This window comes from Hippocampus zosterae, chromosome 9, assembly GCF_025434085.1.
Source record: "Hippocampus zosterae strain Florida chromosome 9, ASM2543408v3, whole genome shotgun sequence".
Taxonomy (NCBI): Eukaryota; Metazoa; Chordata; class Actinopteri; order Syngnathiformes; family Syngnathidae; genus Hippocampus; species Hippocampus zosterae.
This window is the reverse complement of record NC_067459.1, coordinates 8,250,687-8,271,328: the sequence shown is the minus strand read 5'-3', so window position 1 is coordinate 8,271,328 and position 20,642 is coordinate 8,250,687. Positions and strand designations below refer to the sequence as shown.

Here is a 20,642-nt window from a genome sequence, read left to right as displayed (position 1 = left end):
AATAGAATGGGAATGGTGTTAATGCATGATGATGCTTTCATCCATGTAGGTTTCGTTCTAGAGGAGTTTTACTGTATTGAACTGAACCTATTGGGAAAAAGTTACTCTGTAATGTTCACTGAGGCAGTGTGGCTTCAGAGTTCCCATTCACAATGTAAGTTTGAATGGTTTGTCTGTCTCTAAAGGGGTGTTCACACGGCAACATTTGCTCCGGTACTGCGCCGGGGCTACCCCAGTAGAGCGTTCACACGTGCAAAGTTACACCGGTGTAGCCCCTGAAAACATCTTACTCCGGAGCAAATGTAACCCACCGCAGGGAGGTGTTTTCAAAATTTGCTCCGGAGCAAATGCTCATTTGCGGGGGGGAGTAGTCTGGCTACGCATGAGAAGAGTTGATTACATATGGCGAGAATGGGTTGCTTTCGTGCTCTGTTGTACTTCCGTCATGTTTTTGTTTAATAATGACACAAGACATGATGGCTGGCAATAACAGTAGCAAGCGGCACCTTGCCTCTTGGATTATACCATCTCAACTACAACGGGGGTGGGGCAGTAGTCCCCAAACATCATCTTTCCTTTTGTAGGAGATTGGACTGTCTCTGAGTTGTTTGTGGAGTTTGTTCCTTTGTTGTGTGTCCACAACCCCTCCCTCCATTTAATTTATTTTGTGATTTCCTCTCTTGATTTTTTGTTTGGCACATTATATGTTTGGTTTTCTGAGTTTCATTGAAGTCATTGTTGATTTACGTTTTCGGAGGCGGTCATTGAACGCCTCTCGAGCAGAAGGCACGGAGACCGAGAAGAAGTAGGACGTGCCTGTACAGCAGTTGCATGAGTTGTGTATGTTCTAAAAAGAACCAACACGACAGCTCTTTGTTTTCTATTGTTTTGCACCGCTGCAGAAACTTCCATGTGACCGCAAGTGGGGCTGCACTGGTGCTACGCCGGGGTTAACACGCTCGGCGGCTTTGTACGTGTGACCGCTCCACAAAATTTGCTCTGGTGTAAAATATATCGCAACAAAATACATAAGTGCAACACCGGAGCAAATTGGTGCTGTGTGAACACCCCTTATATGCTCGGTGACAAGGTGGGGTGCACCCTGGATCAAAGTCTTATTAATATAACGTCTACACGGTGACAGACATAGACACGCAATCGACCCTCATCCGGATAAAGCGGTTCAGATAATGGATGGATGGATGGGTATACTTCCCACAGGTGTCGTCTTTCTGGCTTTTCCGGTAAACGATTCATGTCGGGGATGAGTGGACAAACAATTTTGCTTAAAAACCCTCTTACAAAAGGCCGCAAACTGCCCAGAGCCAGAGCCACTGGATGCCTATACTACAAACATAGCAGTAAAGTAGGTGCTTCCTCACAATATTGCATTCATAAATTATACGACATGGATTCAAACTATTGTAGAGTGTACACGGTGTGGTTCATTCATACAGTGTCCAGAGCTTTTTATTTTTTATACATCTTCATCCTGGATGGATCACCAATCAATCACATGAAAAATAAAGAAACAACCATTCACAATTATATTCACACATGGACAATTTTGGGTCTTCACTATACCTAAAACCTTGTCCTGTCCGCAGCTCAAAAAGATCAAATCCGTTGTCCCTTTGTTGACAAAAAGTTGGTCAGACTCCAACAAGGTGATGTTGGAAGTACCACTCTACAAAGACGACACAGATACAAATTTTCTTCATGTTTGCATTATTTACTACCGTGCATTGCACACATTTCAACACTTCTTGATTTATTCATGACCTTAATTTTGTTGTGATAGCAGCTGGACACTTTACAGGTTGTGGAAAACAGCTGGACGCTTTATTGGCAAAAGTGTTTACATTGAGCTCAAAGGCAACACCTCTCCAGTAGCCAGACATCATCCTAATTGCCGTCAGCCCCTGCTGGCGCAGATGAAAGTTTGACTTTGTCGGAGTAAGCCGAGCAGCAAATAGCGGAACCTCTTGAATGGAAAAGCAATCCCCGCATAATGATACCACAAATCAGATTCTTGCCGCTGCAAGATTGCGCCGCAAACAATGGGGACTTTATGCTGTCGTTCCAATCGAGGCGTTGTGATATGAAGTACCTAGGTGTGCAGTGGTGGAAATTAATTTATTTTATCCATTATATTATTACCGAAAGACACCTCATTTGTCTCTCTTTGTGTATTGTTGTGATCCATCACATTGGTTCGACTGACTTCACATCATATGCCACTTGCCGCTGAATCTGACTGTTTCGGTACATTTGAATACACAAACCTACACAATACACAAAAATTCAACTGTTTTTATCATGAAACTGTATTCGAATGAATGTTGATATGTATGATGTCTGTAACAAAATCAACAGAATCTATTTTAAAATTGTTATTGATGATTCATATTTGATATTGCGGTTATAAATATGAATGTCTGTCATTTTGAGCCAAACTGAATGGGGAAGTAGACTTACGGCACTTGAACGGGATTCAAATAAATCAACTACTAAAGTCTCCCAATAAAGCACTCACATAATGTCGCTGCAGTGTCTCTTTAAAGTATATTGCTTGACCAAAAGAAAAAAAAAGGCTGGAGATTTACTCGTCCAGATTTGGACTCCTCCATAACATTTCCATAGCTCACATTTGACCTTTAATATTTTGATAGCAGATTGCATTGAGAGGATGAGACAAAGCGAATAGGATTTAATTCATAAGAAGACTTTGTCTTTCACATGCTTCAATCCTGGTTAGGGCCAAAAACTGCCATATTTCTTCAAATAGTGGCCTGTCAGTTTATTTCCCTCACTACAGAGAGTATTTATTCGTTGAGCTGAAGCTTTCAAAGTTGGACGCAACCCAAAAGGAGCATGTTCGAGGTACTTGCAGGACCATTGCGGTAATTCAAACGCGAGCTGTACTGTGATTTGCTTACATGGCTTAGCACTTGCGGCATAGCTTTCAGACCATGCTGAAATGTATTTTGCTGGACAAGTCTAGCTTGAACTTTTCTCATAAGTGGTAAGCAACTCACAGCCTATGCTTTGAGGTGCTTTTCCAAGAATTACGCTAATTGAAATGTGAGCCGCACGGTAATATGCCCCCTCGGTGTGCACTTGTTGCTTGGCTGTGAGACCCTGTTTTATTTTGCTTGTTATCCAGGCTTGAGCTTTCGACCAGCATTACTTTCCAAGACTTCAAAAGAGTCTTCCATGTGTAAGAACCATAATAAACTATCTGCCAACAGGCTATAAACCCTCCACTCGCACCTGAGCTTCTCGTTTGCGCCCCCATCTTAAGTGCTCGGAGTGTCTGATAGCCCCGCAGGCACTTTGAAGCATTTCATGTGTGTGCTTAACATAGCAGAGCCCTATCTGTTAAAGATAGACATAAGTAAGTGGCATTGTATTTTCTTTTTGGCCTTAATGATGCAACCACAGACTGGGTACCAATGCTGGCCAAGAGAATGACGACGACAATAAAATGATAGTGTCGCTTATTGTAATGTAGAAGCAGCCTAGCATAGATGAACAGGAATTATGTGCATGCAAATTTTATTTTTCTTTAGCTTTTTTTGTGATGCACCCTTGGAAAAAATGAAAAGTTGAGCATGTAAAAACAGACACAGTACGGGAAGTAACTTATTGCAATGGTGTAGCATCATTAGCCGTACTATGTGCCTGTGCTATGCTTATTCTCTTGCTTATTTGTGACACCACTACATTGAGGTCACTTTGATAACCACAGAGGCAGACATTTTACATATTGCAAAATAGCCATACTGTAGCATCTGAAGCCGTACTGTGACTTGTTTCGCTTTTTCTTTGGGTTTTCTGCGATGCCATCACAGACCAGATCAAATAGGATGACAACCGCACTGGCAAAACTTAATCCTGAACAACCATTCGCCACGCGGCATTAAAACTCTACAGACGGCTGGCATTAAGCCTCGGTGATGACAATGTGTAATTGTTCAATTTGCATCAGCCAACGCAGTAAACAATAGAGATGTTTTCGTGGAGGGATTAGCGAAGACAGGAGGAAAGAGGGGAAAAAAAAGCACAGGTGGGATGTCATTAGCATAACAATGCGGGGTCGGTGTACCCGCCTGCTGTTCACTTGTGTCTAGCATGCTCTTTTACCACAGGGATGAATGATGGTCGGCTCATGCGTGATGTCCACCTTCATTTGGTGGAGACATGACTCATGTGCTGGAGTCACAGGAAGGATGAGGTCACATTGTAAAGCACCACCTGTTAAGATAACAGCCGTTATGTGTTACATTTCATATAAAGTTTCACTTTTCAGAACTACAGGATATACACAGTGGCCCAAACATAAATATACAATAAATGAATGAAATAATTTTGGGGGAAATTGGGGGGGGGGGGGTGTAGCAAATGAATTGAGTTAGGAAAAAATAAGGTAGTCAACCCCAGCACTGGAAAGGCAGTGAAGGACGGAAGGAAGGAAAGCAGAAAGTGTCAAGCAAAGGGGACTGTTCTGGCTCCATTCCTGTTCATCCTCTCCACCTCGGACTTCAGACACGCCACTCCAAACTGCCACCTTCAGAAGTTCTCCGATGACTGTGCGATTGTTGGCCTCATTACAGAGGGGGACGATTGGGAGTACAAGGGACTGACGAAGGACTTTGTGGACTGGTGCCAGCAGAATCTCCTCCAGATCAACCCTAGGAAAACTAAGGAGTTGGTTGTGGATTTCTGCAGGAAACAGTCCTCACCAGCACCTATGAACATCCAGGGTATGGACATAGAGACGGTGACCTCCTACAAGTACCTAGGTGTTCTTCTGAACAACAAACTACAAACACTGACACCCTGATTAGGAAAGGACAGAGCCGACTCTTCCTACTCAGGAAACTGAGGTATTTTGGGGTTCAGGGGTCCCTCCTTAAGACTTTCTATGACTCGGTGGTGGCCTCGGCCATTCATTATGGCATTGTCTGCTGGTCAGGCAGCATCTCGGCCCGGGACAGAAAGAGACTGGAGCGACTGGTCAGGAAGGTCAGTTCTGTCCTGGGCCGCTCCCTTGACACTCTGTAGGAGGTGGGCAACAGAAGGATGCTCAGCTAAAAGCTATAAGCTAAAAGCTATGATGGCCAGTCCCTCCCAATCCCTCCAGCTCACCCTGACAGCACTTGGTAGCTCCTTCAGCCAGAGACTGTTACACCCGCGCTGCAAGAAGGAGAGATACCGACGCTCGTTCCTTCCGACTGCTGTCAGGCTTCTGAATAAAAATAATAACAATAATAATAATAATACTTAAATGATGTGAAACAAATGTAAAATGTGAAAAACAATTGTAAATAGCACTGCGATTGATCAATTTTGTATTTATATTGCACTTAATTGAACGGTGTTTGTTTTTTCTTCTTTCTTCTTCCTACCCACATTCTTGCTGCTGGAGGCTGTAAAATTTCCCCAGTGTGGGACAAATAAAGGATATCTTATCTTATCTTATCTTATCTTATCTTATGAGTAAACACTCAGTCCAGTCTGTTTCAACATTGTGTGCATTATTTTTTAAGTACTGTATTGTCTTTACTCCACTTTTTATTTATTTTATTCTATATTCAATTGCCTGATTTTATGGTCATCATTTTTTTTCAGCGTGGGCATTGCTGCTCCACTTATTTAGTGGCGTGACAAAAAAGCCAAAGAAAAAGCAAAACATACACACAGTACTGCTTCCATTGCTATGTTACCCTTAATTCAGGATGCTAAACTATGACCGTTTTTGAGGAGAAGGGGGATTCCTTTACTGATCATCAGGCACTAACTGTGACACAGTCTGTTAGTAAGCAGAGTGGCCCCCTTGCATGAACTAAAAAAAAAAAAAACTGTCCTGTAAATACACTTTATTTCGAGTGTCTCCACTCAGGTGTGCGCTGTGAAAGCATATGGCTGCACATGACACAAACACACATCTCCTGCCAAAGGTACACAAACAAACCCGAGGGATGAAGTTTTCCGGACTTAACTTTTGGGATGAAAGCCGCTGGTGCAACTTTGGAGAATGATCCAAACGTAGAGCATTTTTGGAGCTGGCAATATGATGACGCTCCAAATAGAAGATTCAGATTCCGATGAATACAGCAGAAAAACGAAAAAAAAACAGAATGCAATTGGGTGGACATCAGAACAGCACACGTGAGAAGTCTCAAGGTCCCAAACCATCAAATAATTTATGAAGTCTTCAATTAGACCGTACATAATTATACGAGATTGTAAACAGAGCATCAAAGAACAAGTCTTCAATAACATAATTTTTGCTCCAAAGCTGACCCTGCTGACCCATAGCTCCCGAGCCGCATGCGGCCCCTTGCCTGATTTCATGCGGCTCTTGAAGCTCTTTTCACAACGCGCTTAGCAGGGCGCAGCGTGTCATTGTCAACCCCATTTATTGCGTATGAGGTGCGGGACGGGCATCACAGAATGGAGCATGCACGTTATACATTGTGAAGCATATGGTTAGTTGTCATGCAACCTGATATGGTTTTATAAAGTTGGTGTGTTTTTCCCACCTGCTGCAAACCAGGAAAACAGACATTTAAGAGCGACATGTTGAAATATTAAACAATGGGCAATTTGTGCATGTCTCTCAGCAAACCGTCCATCACTTTGACAGGTTTTGAGTGTGCCTGCTACATTAAAAAAACAAAAAACAAAGTTTTTGGGGTTCCGAGTGTACACTTCTGCCGCCTGCACACCTGCTGCCTATTTGCCAGTGATTGCACCTGCTATATTTAAGCGCTCCGGAGGTCAACCCATTGCCGGAGTATTGCATGCCGTGCCACTGCTATTGCCTATGATTACACATATTGTTCGACACCATTCGTGGTTGGTTATATTATCGTCGGCCCACGGGAAGCATTATCTTAGCGTACGTGAATCAGTACTCGTTTAACATATTTTCAAGCGTTTTCTGTTTTCGCGTTTCCTTATTTCCTGGTGCTCGTTTTTACCAGCACTTTCTGTTGTCGCGTTCCTTATTTCCTGGCTATCGTTCTGTGACCAGCGAACCTAACTGTGCGCAGGTTTGTAATCACGGAAGCCTGTTTAGTCTTCAGTGAACCCAACGAACATGGTTTTATAACCATTAAAGACAACTTAGAGTCTTCAACTGACCTAAGATCAACAAGACATATTTGTAAATATCAAAGACGATGCAGAGGCTTCAAGAAACTCAAAACACTTTCCAAAAATAATAACGTCATTGTTGCTCTTTGGTCCAGATCCCACAGGTGAGCTACGCCTCCACGGCTCCGGAACTGAGTGACAACACTCGCTACGACTTTTTCTCCCGGGTGGTGCCGCCGGACACGTACCAAGCGCAAGCCATGGTGGACATCGTCAAAGCCATGCGCTGGAACTACGTCTCCACTGTGGCCTCAGAGGGCAACTATGGCGAGAGCGGAGTCGAGGCGTTCATCCAGAAGTCTCGGGAGGACGGTGAGTCAGTTGAATCTATGTGTGTGGGGTGGAGGGGGGGATGTGAGCACTAAAGGTGGCGTGGCAAATTTTCCTCTTCATCAGTTCACCTGAGTGAACATATTGTACCGTGCTGCAGAAAATTGCCCAAGCACAAATTAATTAGTTCCAGACCATGGGAAATGTTGAAAGTGCTTTGACAGAATCTCCGGGAAGACTTCATGGTGCTCTCAAAATTACCGGTAAGGTTTCATATACAGTATGTGGCATGTAAATGGGTTAGAGGTGTCAACCACACTCTGCTAGCCATTCATTAGTGTGGACAGCTGACTTTTGGCAAGACAAGCATGGGTACACCGTGGTCTGGTCACCAGCCAATCACAAGAATCGGACACAAATGATTGACATTAATATTCTCATCATGACAATTTAGAGTCCACTTATCCACACAAGTGTCGTGGATGGTGGTCCCAGCCGTCTTCGGGCAGTAGGCAGGGGACACCCTGGACAGGGTGCCAGCCAATCGCAGGGCACACAGAGATGAATAACCATCCGCACACACACTGACACTTTGGGAAAATTTAGAGTCTTCAATGAACCTAAAATGCAAATTTCTGAAATGAAAGAATGCCAGAGCACACAATGATGAAAACACGCGTAGCGTGGTGAGGACATTCAAAATCCATTCACGAAGACCAGAGCAGAGATCCGAACCCCGACCTGCAGAACTGTGAGTGAGGCTGGAGCCACAACTGCACTCCGCTGCCAATTTGCTATTTCTCTTCTCTTTTTTTTTTTTTTAGCAAACCGGGTTACGTCCAGGAATGAGGAATAGAATCCACTTGTGTATCGATTAGTGCTGTCTTTTTGAAAAACACATCCAGGGTTAGCAGGGTGTGGAAAAAACCCTAAAACTGACTTGCAGACAATGTAAGATGCTCACCCAGCACCACTATTGGCAATAAAAGAGTAAGGCCATTACATTAACTACTACTATTTGTTATAATGCAGTCATTTAAAACACGACTCATAAAAATTGAATTAAAAGGGCATATGTAAAGGGACTTTTGATTTACTTATCAGTGTGGAGGGTACGCACATCTGGAATTTTACCAAAAAGGTAATGCCCACCCCTTTTGATGAATGAATATTAGTGTTCGCTCATGACCGCGTATGGCAGCAGTGCTTTGCAAAGTTGGGTGATTTCCCATAAATCAATCACCTGAACCCAGGTTTACTTCGCAATGATTTGTCTACCATGTGTAGACCAAAAAAAAAAAAAAAGCCTCTTGAACCGAGAGAATTGCCAAAAAATACACAGCGAGTCTTCCATTTTGCTTTGTTGCAGGCATTTTAACATTGCATCGGCAACACTTAAAAAAACAAAAAAACAAAACAGACCCACGTGTGGACCTAACAAAAGTATTGGGTTGTGAAAATATATTCAACTGAGCAAATCTTCCCAACAGTGACAAAATGTGACAAATGTTGGAAGAAACTTGTCCATCACCGCCCAGGGCCTAACAGTAACATGCAGACAGCACATCAACTTGTCGAGGTTTATTTGTGTGTGGCTTGGTGAAATAAAGGAACAGAATGCTGAAGAACGTGCCTTCTCCAAGCTTTTGATCTGCTCCTAGAGGGTGGGTGTCTGACTGGGCACCATGAAACAGTTCTTGGCACCACAACGACAGCACGATACCGGTTTGGCAACGCCACAAACTCCTCTGCACGCGCTCGCTTCTGAGGCTCCTGTGGAGTCACCACCCAGCATTTCCAGCATATGCTTTTCACAGTATGACGCAACCTTTAATTCCCACCCATCACTCGGCTTGCCATTTTGTACCAACAGAATTCAATTTGAGGAATGAATCGGGGCTCGTCTGCAGTTAAATTCAGAGTCAATATTTCCTCCCAGGGAGGATGAATCTTCATTAAAAACTTGCCGAGTTAAGGCTGCGGAACAAATTTAAGATGATATTTCACTTTGTGTAATCATTCCACGAGCACACTTGGCCGCATGATTCACTTTGCGCCATTGTTTAAGGCTTAATATTTCGAGCAAGCAGTCCAGTGTATTACGAGAGTCAGCTGCTTCAGCAACAACCCCGCAGTGACCTGCTTTGAATTCATAGTCCGCTCGCCTCCCTTAAAAGAAACGGGCAATAAAAGAGAGAACAAAGTGAGTTAGGTGCTGAATATGAGAAGAAATAGAAAGACCAAGCGTGAGGAGGGGTTGATTTCTGCTTTTCAATCTATCACGCCTGGTAAACACTGTGGCCTTGAACACTTTCTTTCTCGGTACATTTCCAGCAGATTGCTATCTATCATGAGCTGACCCAGGATGCTATCCTCTCATTGCGCTAAAGTGAAATTACTTCCGTTAAAGCACACACACAAGTTGGAAAAACATCACATCAGTGGATGCCTTTGCTGTCCAAACAGAAACAACCAACTGGCTGTCGAGACCTGTTTCATCGTAAGAGACTGCTAGCATCAAAGTAGACTCTACTGGAAAGTTTGCCGAATAGGACAGTAGTGGATAATATCAATATTTTGAGAATTGGGTTTGGGTTATATTCCATCAGGAAGTCAGTGGACTGTTTTGGGCTGGTTGCAGAACAGTTTTGGGGTAGGAGAGATAATGTTGTGAGAGAACTGAATTTTGTGGCATGCTTGCAGACTATGATAGGATGTTCGCACACTGATTTGGGATTGTGGCAGACTATGGTAGGATGGTCTGACCAGGCTGCTGGATTTTGGTGGTCACGGACTATACTATAAATTATGGAGACTATGGTTGGGTACTTCAGACAGACAACTGTACTACAATTTTGACAGAGCATTGTGAGTTTTTAGACCTTGATGGCATAGTCACAGAACAATTGCCGATGACTGTCAGAGTGGTCAGAGTTGGTTTTAGAACCTGGTTGAGCACTTTTGGATGACATTAGGGTGGCAGAGATTATGTTGCAAAACAATAGAGATGATATTCTATGATGAGAGGCAGGTGACAAGCAGCACACTAGCATAGCACGTGCAAAACATGAGGCGGTGAGGAAAACATTTCTGGTTCATGCAAACAATTGTGACATGTCCAAAACAAAAATGATTGAGAATATCATCTATTCAACAAAACAATTTTGGAGTTTCTGAATGATCGAAGAAATTAGTTAGAGACAGGCACGAGAAAACACTCCTCTCCATTCTGCATTTCCTTGCAGCGTGTCATTTTATTTCAGTACACTGAGACAGTGCTGGTCTCTCCTGGAGCAATTTTCCAGGAGTGCCGCGCCAAGGATGAGCAGATACATCCAACTTACATGCTCTATGGGCAAGGTAAATCAAACAAAACATGGCTTTTATGTGGGTGACAGCTTCCCCAAATTTATCAGAGTGTAATCAATTCATTTTTTTGTAACTCAATAATAGGTTAATAGGTGCTCTCAAAATGTTCCACGGTGAGTCCTGCCAAAAGTGCAAACAATATTTTCAAAATACTTTGGTCTGTACAATTTTCATTCCTGTTGCCAATAATCAGTTCCGAATAAGGGAACACACAATCGAGATCCCACTCTTGTAGGATTTGAGTTAAAAAAAAAAAAAAAAAAAAAAAAAAAAAACAAGGCACCTGCTCTTAAGGACATTTGTAAATGAGACCCTACATTCGGATCCTTTTAAAATTATATTAGGTGGGTTTAAAAAATATATATATAATTACAGGGCGGCCCGGTAGTCCAGTGGTTAGCACGTCGGCTTCACAGTGCAGAGGTACCGGGTTCGATTCCAGCTCCGGCCTCCCTGTGTGGAGTTGGCATGATCTCCCCGGGCCTGCGTGGGTATTCTCCAGGTGCTCCGGTTTCCTCCCACATTCCAAAAACATGCGTGGCAGGCTGATTGAACACTCTTAATTGCCCCTTGGTGTGAGTGTGAGCGTGGCTGGTGATTCCTCTCTGTGTGCACTGCGATTGGCTGGCAACCGATTCAGGGTGTCCCCCGCCTACTGCCCGAAGACAGCGCGACCCTAGTGAGTATCAAGCGGCTCAGAAGATGAATGAATGAATAATAATTACAGACCTTGTTAGACTAGTAGAGATCATGTGTGGATGATTCCAGGCTACCAGTTGTCGACTGGTTGGATTTGAGAGATTATGCTGGGAAGGTTCAAGAAAATTTAGGGTGGAAGAAACTTTCGCAGACTCTTTGAAAAGAGTTCAGACGATACGAAGATAGGACAGATGTTTGGATGGTTTTAAATTATTTTGAATTATGACGATTAAGACGATGATAGCATGGCAGAGACTTTGCTGAATAATGTGAAGTAAAACAAAAAAATTAATAATAATAAAGATGTTTAATTTCAGTTTTCTTATTTTATAAAAATGAGATGGGTGCCACGGTTGTGTACTAATTAGCGCGCTCGCTTCACAGTGCAGAGGTGCAAGGGTTTGATTCCGGCAACATGCATGGCAGGTTAACAGAACACTTTAAATTGTCCTTGGGTGTGATTGTGTGATAGTTGTTCATCTATGTGTGCCTTGCGAGTGGCTGGCAACCAGTTCAGGGTGTCCCCCGCCTACTGCCAGACGACGGCTTGGATAGGTTCCAGCAAGCCAGTGACCCTCGTGAGTATAAGTGGATTAGAAAAATGGATGGATGGATAAAAATGAGATTATTAAATACTGTATTCATTCGCGACTAAGTCCCAACTGCAAACAAGCCTCTCAGACATGTCGATTACTTTGGAACATTCCCCCCCAATAGACGTCATTAGTCAACTTAATGAAACGCAGCGTCAATAAGACTCCTAACAAGATTTCCCCGGCAAAGTGACGGCCTGTCTGACAGCCACATGAGAAAGCCTGCTAATGGAGTCACTGCCATCCCCGTTTGATGGGGAGGATTACATCCATTGGCTGCACAATTTGGGTGACTGAGTTGATGTATGCAGAGAATGCAAAATAAATTGGGGGAGTCCAAAAGCACTGCTTTGCTCCAAGGAAATAGAGAATAAGTAAAAAGAAAAAAAGGTGCAAGACTGCAAGATGCTCTTTTTTTGTCTTTTATGATTTTTTTTCAGCACAATAATGTATTTTCTCAAGACATCAAATTTACTTGCATTGGTTTAAAATAAATAATTTGTCATAAATTCCGTATTTTGCTTCGTAGTAGGTCTCAAACCTTCGGCCATTCGGTCCCTTTAACAACCAAACTGCCCATTAATATACAGCTAATGTCTTCCCACACAAAGTATTTAACTTGTACTTGAGAAAAAAAAAACACATTTTCAAATGCCTCACTGACACTCATGAAATCAACCATGAAAAATGAAATGATAAGGCACAAAGGTGATTTATTTCCAAGAAACGTATTAGTCATGAACGAAAGGACAAGTTACCGCTCGGGTGTGGGAATTGATAGTTCTCGATGAAAAAATAGGCGGTCACTGAAATGATGCCAAGTCACCCAAAGGGGGAACAGATCTCCCCATAAAATGTCGACTTGTAGCAGAAATCAAACACACGGTGGCTGTTAAAATAGGATCACGAGTACCCCAAACTATTACGGTTGGAAATCCAATAAGTTGCGATGAAGGGGTGCCACGGTACATTTGTTGCATTCAACTCCCGCATGGCGCATTGCAACCACATCAGAAGCCATCTTATGCTGAATCACACATTACTCGACAAGCAAATGCAGTGCAGCTCAGACTCTGGCGAGTGGCTTTGCAATATGCTTATGGTATTACGTCAAACGCAAAAGCAACTTCGAGCAGCATTTAAACACCTCCGAGTAGCTCTCGCGATTATGTCAAAGCAACAATAAATGCCATTCATGTTTTTATTGGTCAGTCACGCACATGATTCAAACTGCTCCTATTGCACTTGTCCATATTATTAATTTCTTCAAGAGAAATGACAAGCTATTGATGTTGCACTTTCTTGAAAACAATATTTCAGATTAAGACGTTATACTTTACATATTATTAAATGCTGCTTTTATTGTTCTCTTTTTTGTTGTTGTTTTTGGATAATGTGAGACTCTTTCCCTTTACTGTGAGTAATATTGAGTGTTTTCATTTAATTTTAAAGCTGTAGATGTTTGTTCTTTGACTGCACTATTTCGTAAACATGGTATGTCAGTACATTGCATAAATTACATGGACACATTTTATTTAAGTTCTAATTAAAAAAAAATGTGGCAAACCTTGAACTGGACAATCAGCCCGTGCCAATATTTGAAATGTACTGGTACATTCATCCATTTTCAACACTGCTTATCCTGAACAGGGTCGGGTAGCATATGTCAGCTGACTTCAAATGGAAGGTCGGCTATACCCTAGCTAGCAACGGCCATCCATTCACACCCACAACAATGCCGTCACTGAGTAGGAAACCGATCCCACACTGCCCGCTCACAGGTCAGGCGAAGTGTACCTCTAGTCTACACCATCAACGAACGACATGGAAAAGAACGGGCATTAAATTAGAATCAGCCGCTCAGACCTGCAATGTCAATCCACCCTTCGTCTGCAGTTGACTTTCATGTGAATTCTCCCCTAAGATGGCACTTGAGAGATGTCCCTTGTCTTTACTTCCCACAAAGCAACGAGAGCAGGATTTTTAAACCTCAGACGCAGACTTCACCCGCAGGGAAGGATCAAGCGTGACGTTCCCGCTTCCACCCACAAAGCCGGCTAATATCTGTACACTGTACCCTTCTCAAGTTCTTTATTACATGGAAAGACAAAAATAACCCCATCCTAGTCCCTTCAGATTTATCCTGTCGCAATTTGTTTAAACAATTATGCGTTGTGACTTAATTGGGAGAGCCAACAAGCAGAATGATGATCTGGCTGCCTCGCTGACTTAATGGTTGAGGGATCCTCTTGGTGGGGGACGTATCGCACCAGGCAATTTTCTTAAGCAAGTAAGGCCACATGAACCATGATCCGGAACATTACTTATCATGTGTTTCTGCCGGGAAAAGCTCAGCGCCTCACGTGATCTGTGTGTGAATAATTGCCCGCCTCTTCATTTTTCATGCAAGGAAATATTGAAATGCGGCAAAAGTTGCAAGCAGAAGCCATGGATTAGGGCATCGGGGAGGATATGGGTGGTGGCGGGATGTTGTTTAATTGGTCCTGAAGTATCCTTGGGGGGGATTCTGCATGAATTACCCAAAAAATGCAATGTGAATCACGACAGACAAGGTGAGCAAAGACAATATTTGAAGAGTGGAAAAGAAACGGAAATGAAAGGATGATTCACACCTCATGTTAAAGCATTCAAAAAAGTACATTACATGATATTATGTTTCCATTTTTCCAAACATGTGCCTTTTGCCCCCATAACTTAAACCAGTGAACAGTGAACAAGGGCCTGGGGAAAAAAGTCCAAGACTAAGATGCGAAAGTGACAGGCCTACAGCAGAGAACGAGATTTTAACCAAAAAACGTATTATAGTTGTACCTCGCTCTCTCACATAATTTAAAAACATATAAACATATTAATAGAATCATTTAACCACATTTCATTTAAAAACAAACAATGTTTAGAAAATACGGTATGTATTCTCGTGTTTGTCCATCTTTGCGCCAGTGACTCAGATAGGTTTGCCTGCACACTTGAGCAAAGGCTATTGGCCCCAACAGGAAGTAAAAACCTTTTTTTCTTTCCTTGAAATTATTTAAATTCATCTCCAAAGTTAACACTTTAGCTTTGAAAGCCCCAGTTGATATACAGTACATTTCCACTGTGCTTAAAAAAGTGTGTTTAAATTATGACATGGTGTGGGAGGACGTTAAGACTTTTCGTATAGTCTACGTATACTATCTAGAATCAACTAACTCACGTAATGAACACTAAACCATCCTAGTTCACCAATTATCACAGAACCAGAATTCTAGCCAAGAAAATATGTAATTTTGTCATCCGGCATGTGGAGTCAGAGGCCTGTGGAACCACTTAGGTGGCAGAGCAGCCGTAGGATTAGTTTGAAATTAAAATATTGATTTATGATCTATCGATTCCCTCAGCTGAAAACTGGGCCATCCATCCTTACTGTGTGTGTGTGTGTGTGTGTGTGTGTGTGTGGGGAGCGCACTGGGGTGCAATAAAAAGTAGCACATGCCAAGATGCATGGACTATTAATTTGTCAAGAGTTAAAGTAAACGTATAGAATGCATGAGAGTGTTGTACAGATTTTACAGGGGAAAAAAATACTGTCAGGTTGGTCCAAATTGACACTCAGGAATAACCAAAAGGAGGAGACAGGAGACTCGATTCTGGTACCAGGAGGGAACGAGGAGAAGCGTTCGGTTTCAGTTCTCGGCACGTAACCCTAACGATCTTCCCCTTCACCTCCTCATTTATTGGGAAAGCTACTACATAGGTGTGTCCAACCTAAAGGGTGGGGGCTGTTGAACACACACTGAACTTGTTTGACTATGTGTGTGTATGTGAGTGCAATTTACGTACATGTGTGCAAATGTCACATAAACATCCCGTTGCAGCTGGTGTTGATGTCTCCATTCACGGTTCACCCTTGCTCGCTGTTTAGTCTTAACAGTTATCTCTTCCCAACCACGTCCTCGGAAAGGTGGTTGCGACCCTAACCTTTCACACAGTACAGCAAGCAAAAGTGAGCACATAATGAAGAATATATAATGATTATAGATGTGAGTAAATAATAAAGGATATATCTTTATTGAAAGCATAAGCGTTGTTCATTGCAGGCAAAGCCAACTAATGATTGCAAGCATAAGCGTTCTTCTTTGCAAGCAAAATCAAACTATACTGACAGGCAGAAGCATTCTTCATTGCGAGCATAAAATGACGACACGAGAATCAACCGAATAATACGTGAATGTATGATTACTAAAAAATAATAAATCCAACAAATACCATGTATCGGTGGCCAAGGTAATTTCACTTATTGTAATTTCCAGTGAATATCACACACCCCAGAATAATACACCCCCTCCCCCACCCAGATCTGTTTGACAACATCAACTGGAGGTGTGGTGTTTGTGTTGTCTACTCATCATCTGGCCAATCCTCATAAGCCACAGGGAAAAGAAACCCAACGCTTAAGTGAGAACATTTCTGCACGATTGAAGCATATTACTGTGACGTACGTATGAAGTGTCAATAGCCAACACAAGTGGTGCAATTCACATGCAGCGCCAAGCTACCTCGCATCGTCAATGCACAAACTTTGGCTGGCTCAGTACAGATCCGAAGCTAGTCATTTGGATGTCCAAGACAATCATGGTCAGAACCACCATACTTTTGTACACCTCAGAGTTATTTCGTACAAGCCACTCTGCTTTTTAAATGTGCCACAATGATCAAAACAAATTTTAGCTTCCTAATATTTACCACTAGACTGAATGAAAATATTTCGCATCATCTAAAAAGTGTGAATTTCATGCAATTCTTACATCTACTGAGCTAGATAAAGTCCATAGAATCCGAATACCGTTTCTAATAAGTGAAGCATTTCCAACACTTTTACAGAAGTTAGTAATAACATTATTCAACAATTAATCCGAATTTAACTTTTCAACCATTTTGTATTTGCATATCGTCGATAGAAGTATCACTCTTGTCACTCTTCACTTCATGCATTCTTGAATTATAAAATAAAAAATATTAAACGCATCATTTATTGAACATTGTGATTTCTGACCAAGTCAATTTGGGCCAGTTCTTGACGGAACAAGTGGCAGAAAATCCTTAATTCTTGACCGATTCTTACCGCATACGTGTTTCATTGCTCTCAAATGTCTATCCAATGAAATCCTCGATTTTGATGTTTTGCTGTTTGAATTTTTTTTAATAACAAACCTGCATCATGTCACTTGTTGCCCGTGTGATATGTGTTTGGCCACCGTGTGTATGTCTGATGTTGCTCGCCGTGGCCCAAGGAACGCTCAGCGCATTTGTGTGAATGCTGAGTCGAACAGAAAATTAGAAGGAACATTGGCTGCAGCAAACACTAAACCAAACTATATATTAATAACAGGCGCACACACACTCACTCACACACACACACACACACACACACACACACACACACACACACACACACACCAAAAGCGTGTTTTTTTTCTTTCTCTTACACCTACTGCGGTTGATTAGGAAACAGTCCTACCCTTCGACTGTGATTGATTGGCTCGGCACTCCTGCTCTTGGTACAGGTAAACGTGTATTAAAAGTGAACATTTCTTTTGTTTATGAACCAGTTTTTATCATATTTTTTATTCAGGTATATATATACTGTGTGTATATATATATATATATATATATATATATATATATATATATATATATATATATATATATATATATATACAGTATGTGATAAAAAATAAATGAATAAAAAAAATTGATGTTAAGTTTCCAACATTATGCATTTACTGTAAGACTGTATCATAGTATGACAATAAGTTAGGAGGAACATATTACATTGGGGTCGGCTATTTGAACCCATTTCATAAAGGAAACTGCAGGAGAGTTAAAACCCTTTTGGTTTTAACTGCCTAAAATGAAGAGTGATTTTTCTTTTTTTCTTTTTTTTCTTTTTTTACTTCTTCTCCAGACACCACATTGAGTCGGGTAGCCCGTTCCAAGCTGTTTTTATCGGCACTTCTGCCATATGGGATGCAGCTATCGTATTAGCCGTGAAATCAGCAAATTATATTTGTAAAATTGAGTTACAATGGCATAATACAATCTCCAAGGCAATGGTTCAGTATTAGTCCAATGAGTTCTGGCTTGATGATACATCTCCAAAGAGCAAATGAACGAGGCATCCTCACAAATCACTTCACTTTACAGCTGTGGTGTTGACGCACGCTAGGTGGGATCAATGTACTGTATATGTACTGTGAATGTTGTCTATGGTAATACATGCCAGTATTTTTCACAAAGAGCAGCATTCATTAATGCACCGTTAATAGCTAGAACAAAGTACAATAGCTGAAAAAAATGGACCAACCTATTGTCTGCAGTGCATTAATCATAACCCCCCCCCCCTCCCCACACTATGCATTTCATTTGCCCCTTTAAGGCTGCGGTCTGGGGATGGGTCAGAAGGCCGTCAAGGGACAGAGCAAGGGGGTTGTAATGAGGTGTGTGTCTATAGAGACAATAAAAAACAGCCCGAAGAGAGAAAAATTCCTGGTGCCGTGCCTGGTGCCAAAGTTACTTCGTTAGAGATAGGGCTGGAGGATTAATTGAAATGTAATTATAAATTTGATTTTGGCTTCTTTCGAGCTATAAAACATTGAAATTGAAGAAAAACATTTAATCTGTAGAATAGCATTTATAAGTCCCTGAATGCATCATTTAGTGCACAGGAACAGCTAGTGTTTTTTGTTAAGTTTTTTAACTATTATGTTCGTATGTTGTTATTTTACTTGCTTACAAATGTTTTCTCATTGCCCTTTCAAGTTATATTTTTAATTGAGTTTTCAAGGATTCAAATAATTTTCCTGTTCTCCAAATTCAAAGATACAAAGATCCTTCAAGGACTTTTTATTTTGTACCAACACACATTTCCACACGACATGGCAAGAAATACACTTTCCTACATCCCATATTAGTCCAGTAAGTCCCAGGACTTGCGGGGAAAAAAAACATGATAAAATAAACATAATAAATAGATAAGGGGGAAATGCTTTTTCAAGGTTTCAATGTGTGCAAAGATGCAAGGGATGTGTGGATGTAGCAGAAAATGAAAGTGCAAGAGGCTTGAATTTCACATGATATTTGCAAGGTCATTTTGTACTTGACAAAAAGAACAGTGTTCAAGCATAAAATTGATGATTTTAGCTTTGAGTGGTTGAGTCTTACAAGTTGAACAGTTGTATGTTTTAAAATCAATCAGTAGTTTTAATAATCAGGATTTCAATCACAATCAAAAATAATTATGATAATTTTTGTTCCATTATCTCTCAGTCCTAAATTTAGGGTTAAGCCTCAAGATTTATGAACTGCACACACTGAATGTGAATTACTGCCACCTCTATTTCACACTTGATGGGTGAGCAGGTACTTCAGATACCCAACTATTTGTATTCAAGCCATTGACATGTAAATCCTGCATTATATCATTATATTTCCCCTTTTGAGCTTTATCTATCTATCTATCTATCTATCTATCTATCTATCTATCTATCTATCTATCTATCTATCTATCTATCTATCTATCTATCTATCTATCTATCTATCTATCTATCTATCTATCTATCTATCTATCTATCTATCTATCTATCTATCTATCCATCCATCCATCCATCCATCCATCCATCCATCCATCCATCCATCCATCCATCCATCCATCCATCCATCCATCCATCCATCCATCCATCCATCCATCCATCCATCCATCCATCCATCCATCCATCCATCCATCCATCCATCCATCCATCCATCCATCCACCCACCCACCCACCCACCCATCCATCCATCCATCCATCCATCCATCCATCCATCCATCCATCCATCCATCCATCCATCCATCCATCTATCTATCTATCTATGAGAAGGTCAGTAATATTAAGAGGAGCAGGACAGGTGTGATTGCTGAGGGACATTGACATCCCTGGCTCCTTTTAATATCCAACTCAACTTTGCTCTGGTGTATTCATAATTCACTTACTTGGCAGCACCCACGACTACCGTTGTGGCACGCTTTTGTCCATTTGCCAAAGCGTCTGCTGCACTAATGGCACATAAATGCAATTGAGTTGCAGAAAAACCTGGTGGGCGGGGCCGTGCTATGAAGACATCATCATGTTAGTGAAGCAAGTGAGGACAAGCGCTCTGGCGAAAAATACCGCTGCGACTATTTGCAGTTACAGAGTGCAAAGTAACCTTGACGCGAGGAACCGAATTGCGTTTAGAGAGACGTGGAAAAAACAAGATTTCCATATGGTAATAGGCAGCACAGTGAGCTACAGATAGGATTGCTATTATTCCATTAGCACTAAATGAAACATCTGAAAGGGAAAAGGCGGAAGGGTGGTGGTGGATTTAAGTGATTCCCAGCAGAAGCAGGCTGATTCTTAGCCTCCGCTATGGAAAATATGTCAGGTTAGGCCCGAATGTGTTTTGAATTAATATTGTTTAGGACAGGGGTGCCCAAACTTTTTGGAACGAAGATCTACTTTTTGATCA

The 20,642-nt window shown here is 41.6% G+C and overlaps 1 protein-coding gene across 1 annotated transcript in view; it reads left to right on the top strand.

Annotated features, from left to right (window-relative positions):
- The window catches only part of LOC127607048 (metabotropic glutamate receptor 4-like), a 208,857-nt gene that overhangs the window by 98,749 nt on the left and 89,466 nt on the right, over nucleotides 1-20,642 (top strand). Inside the window, exon 3 of the mRNA XM_052075088.1 lies at nucleotides 7,260-7,476. Within this exon, the coding sequence (XP_051931048.1) occupies nucleotides 7,260-7,476 (217 nt within the window). The remainder of the gene's footprint in view (nucleotides 1-7,259; nucleotides 7,477-20,642) is intronic.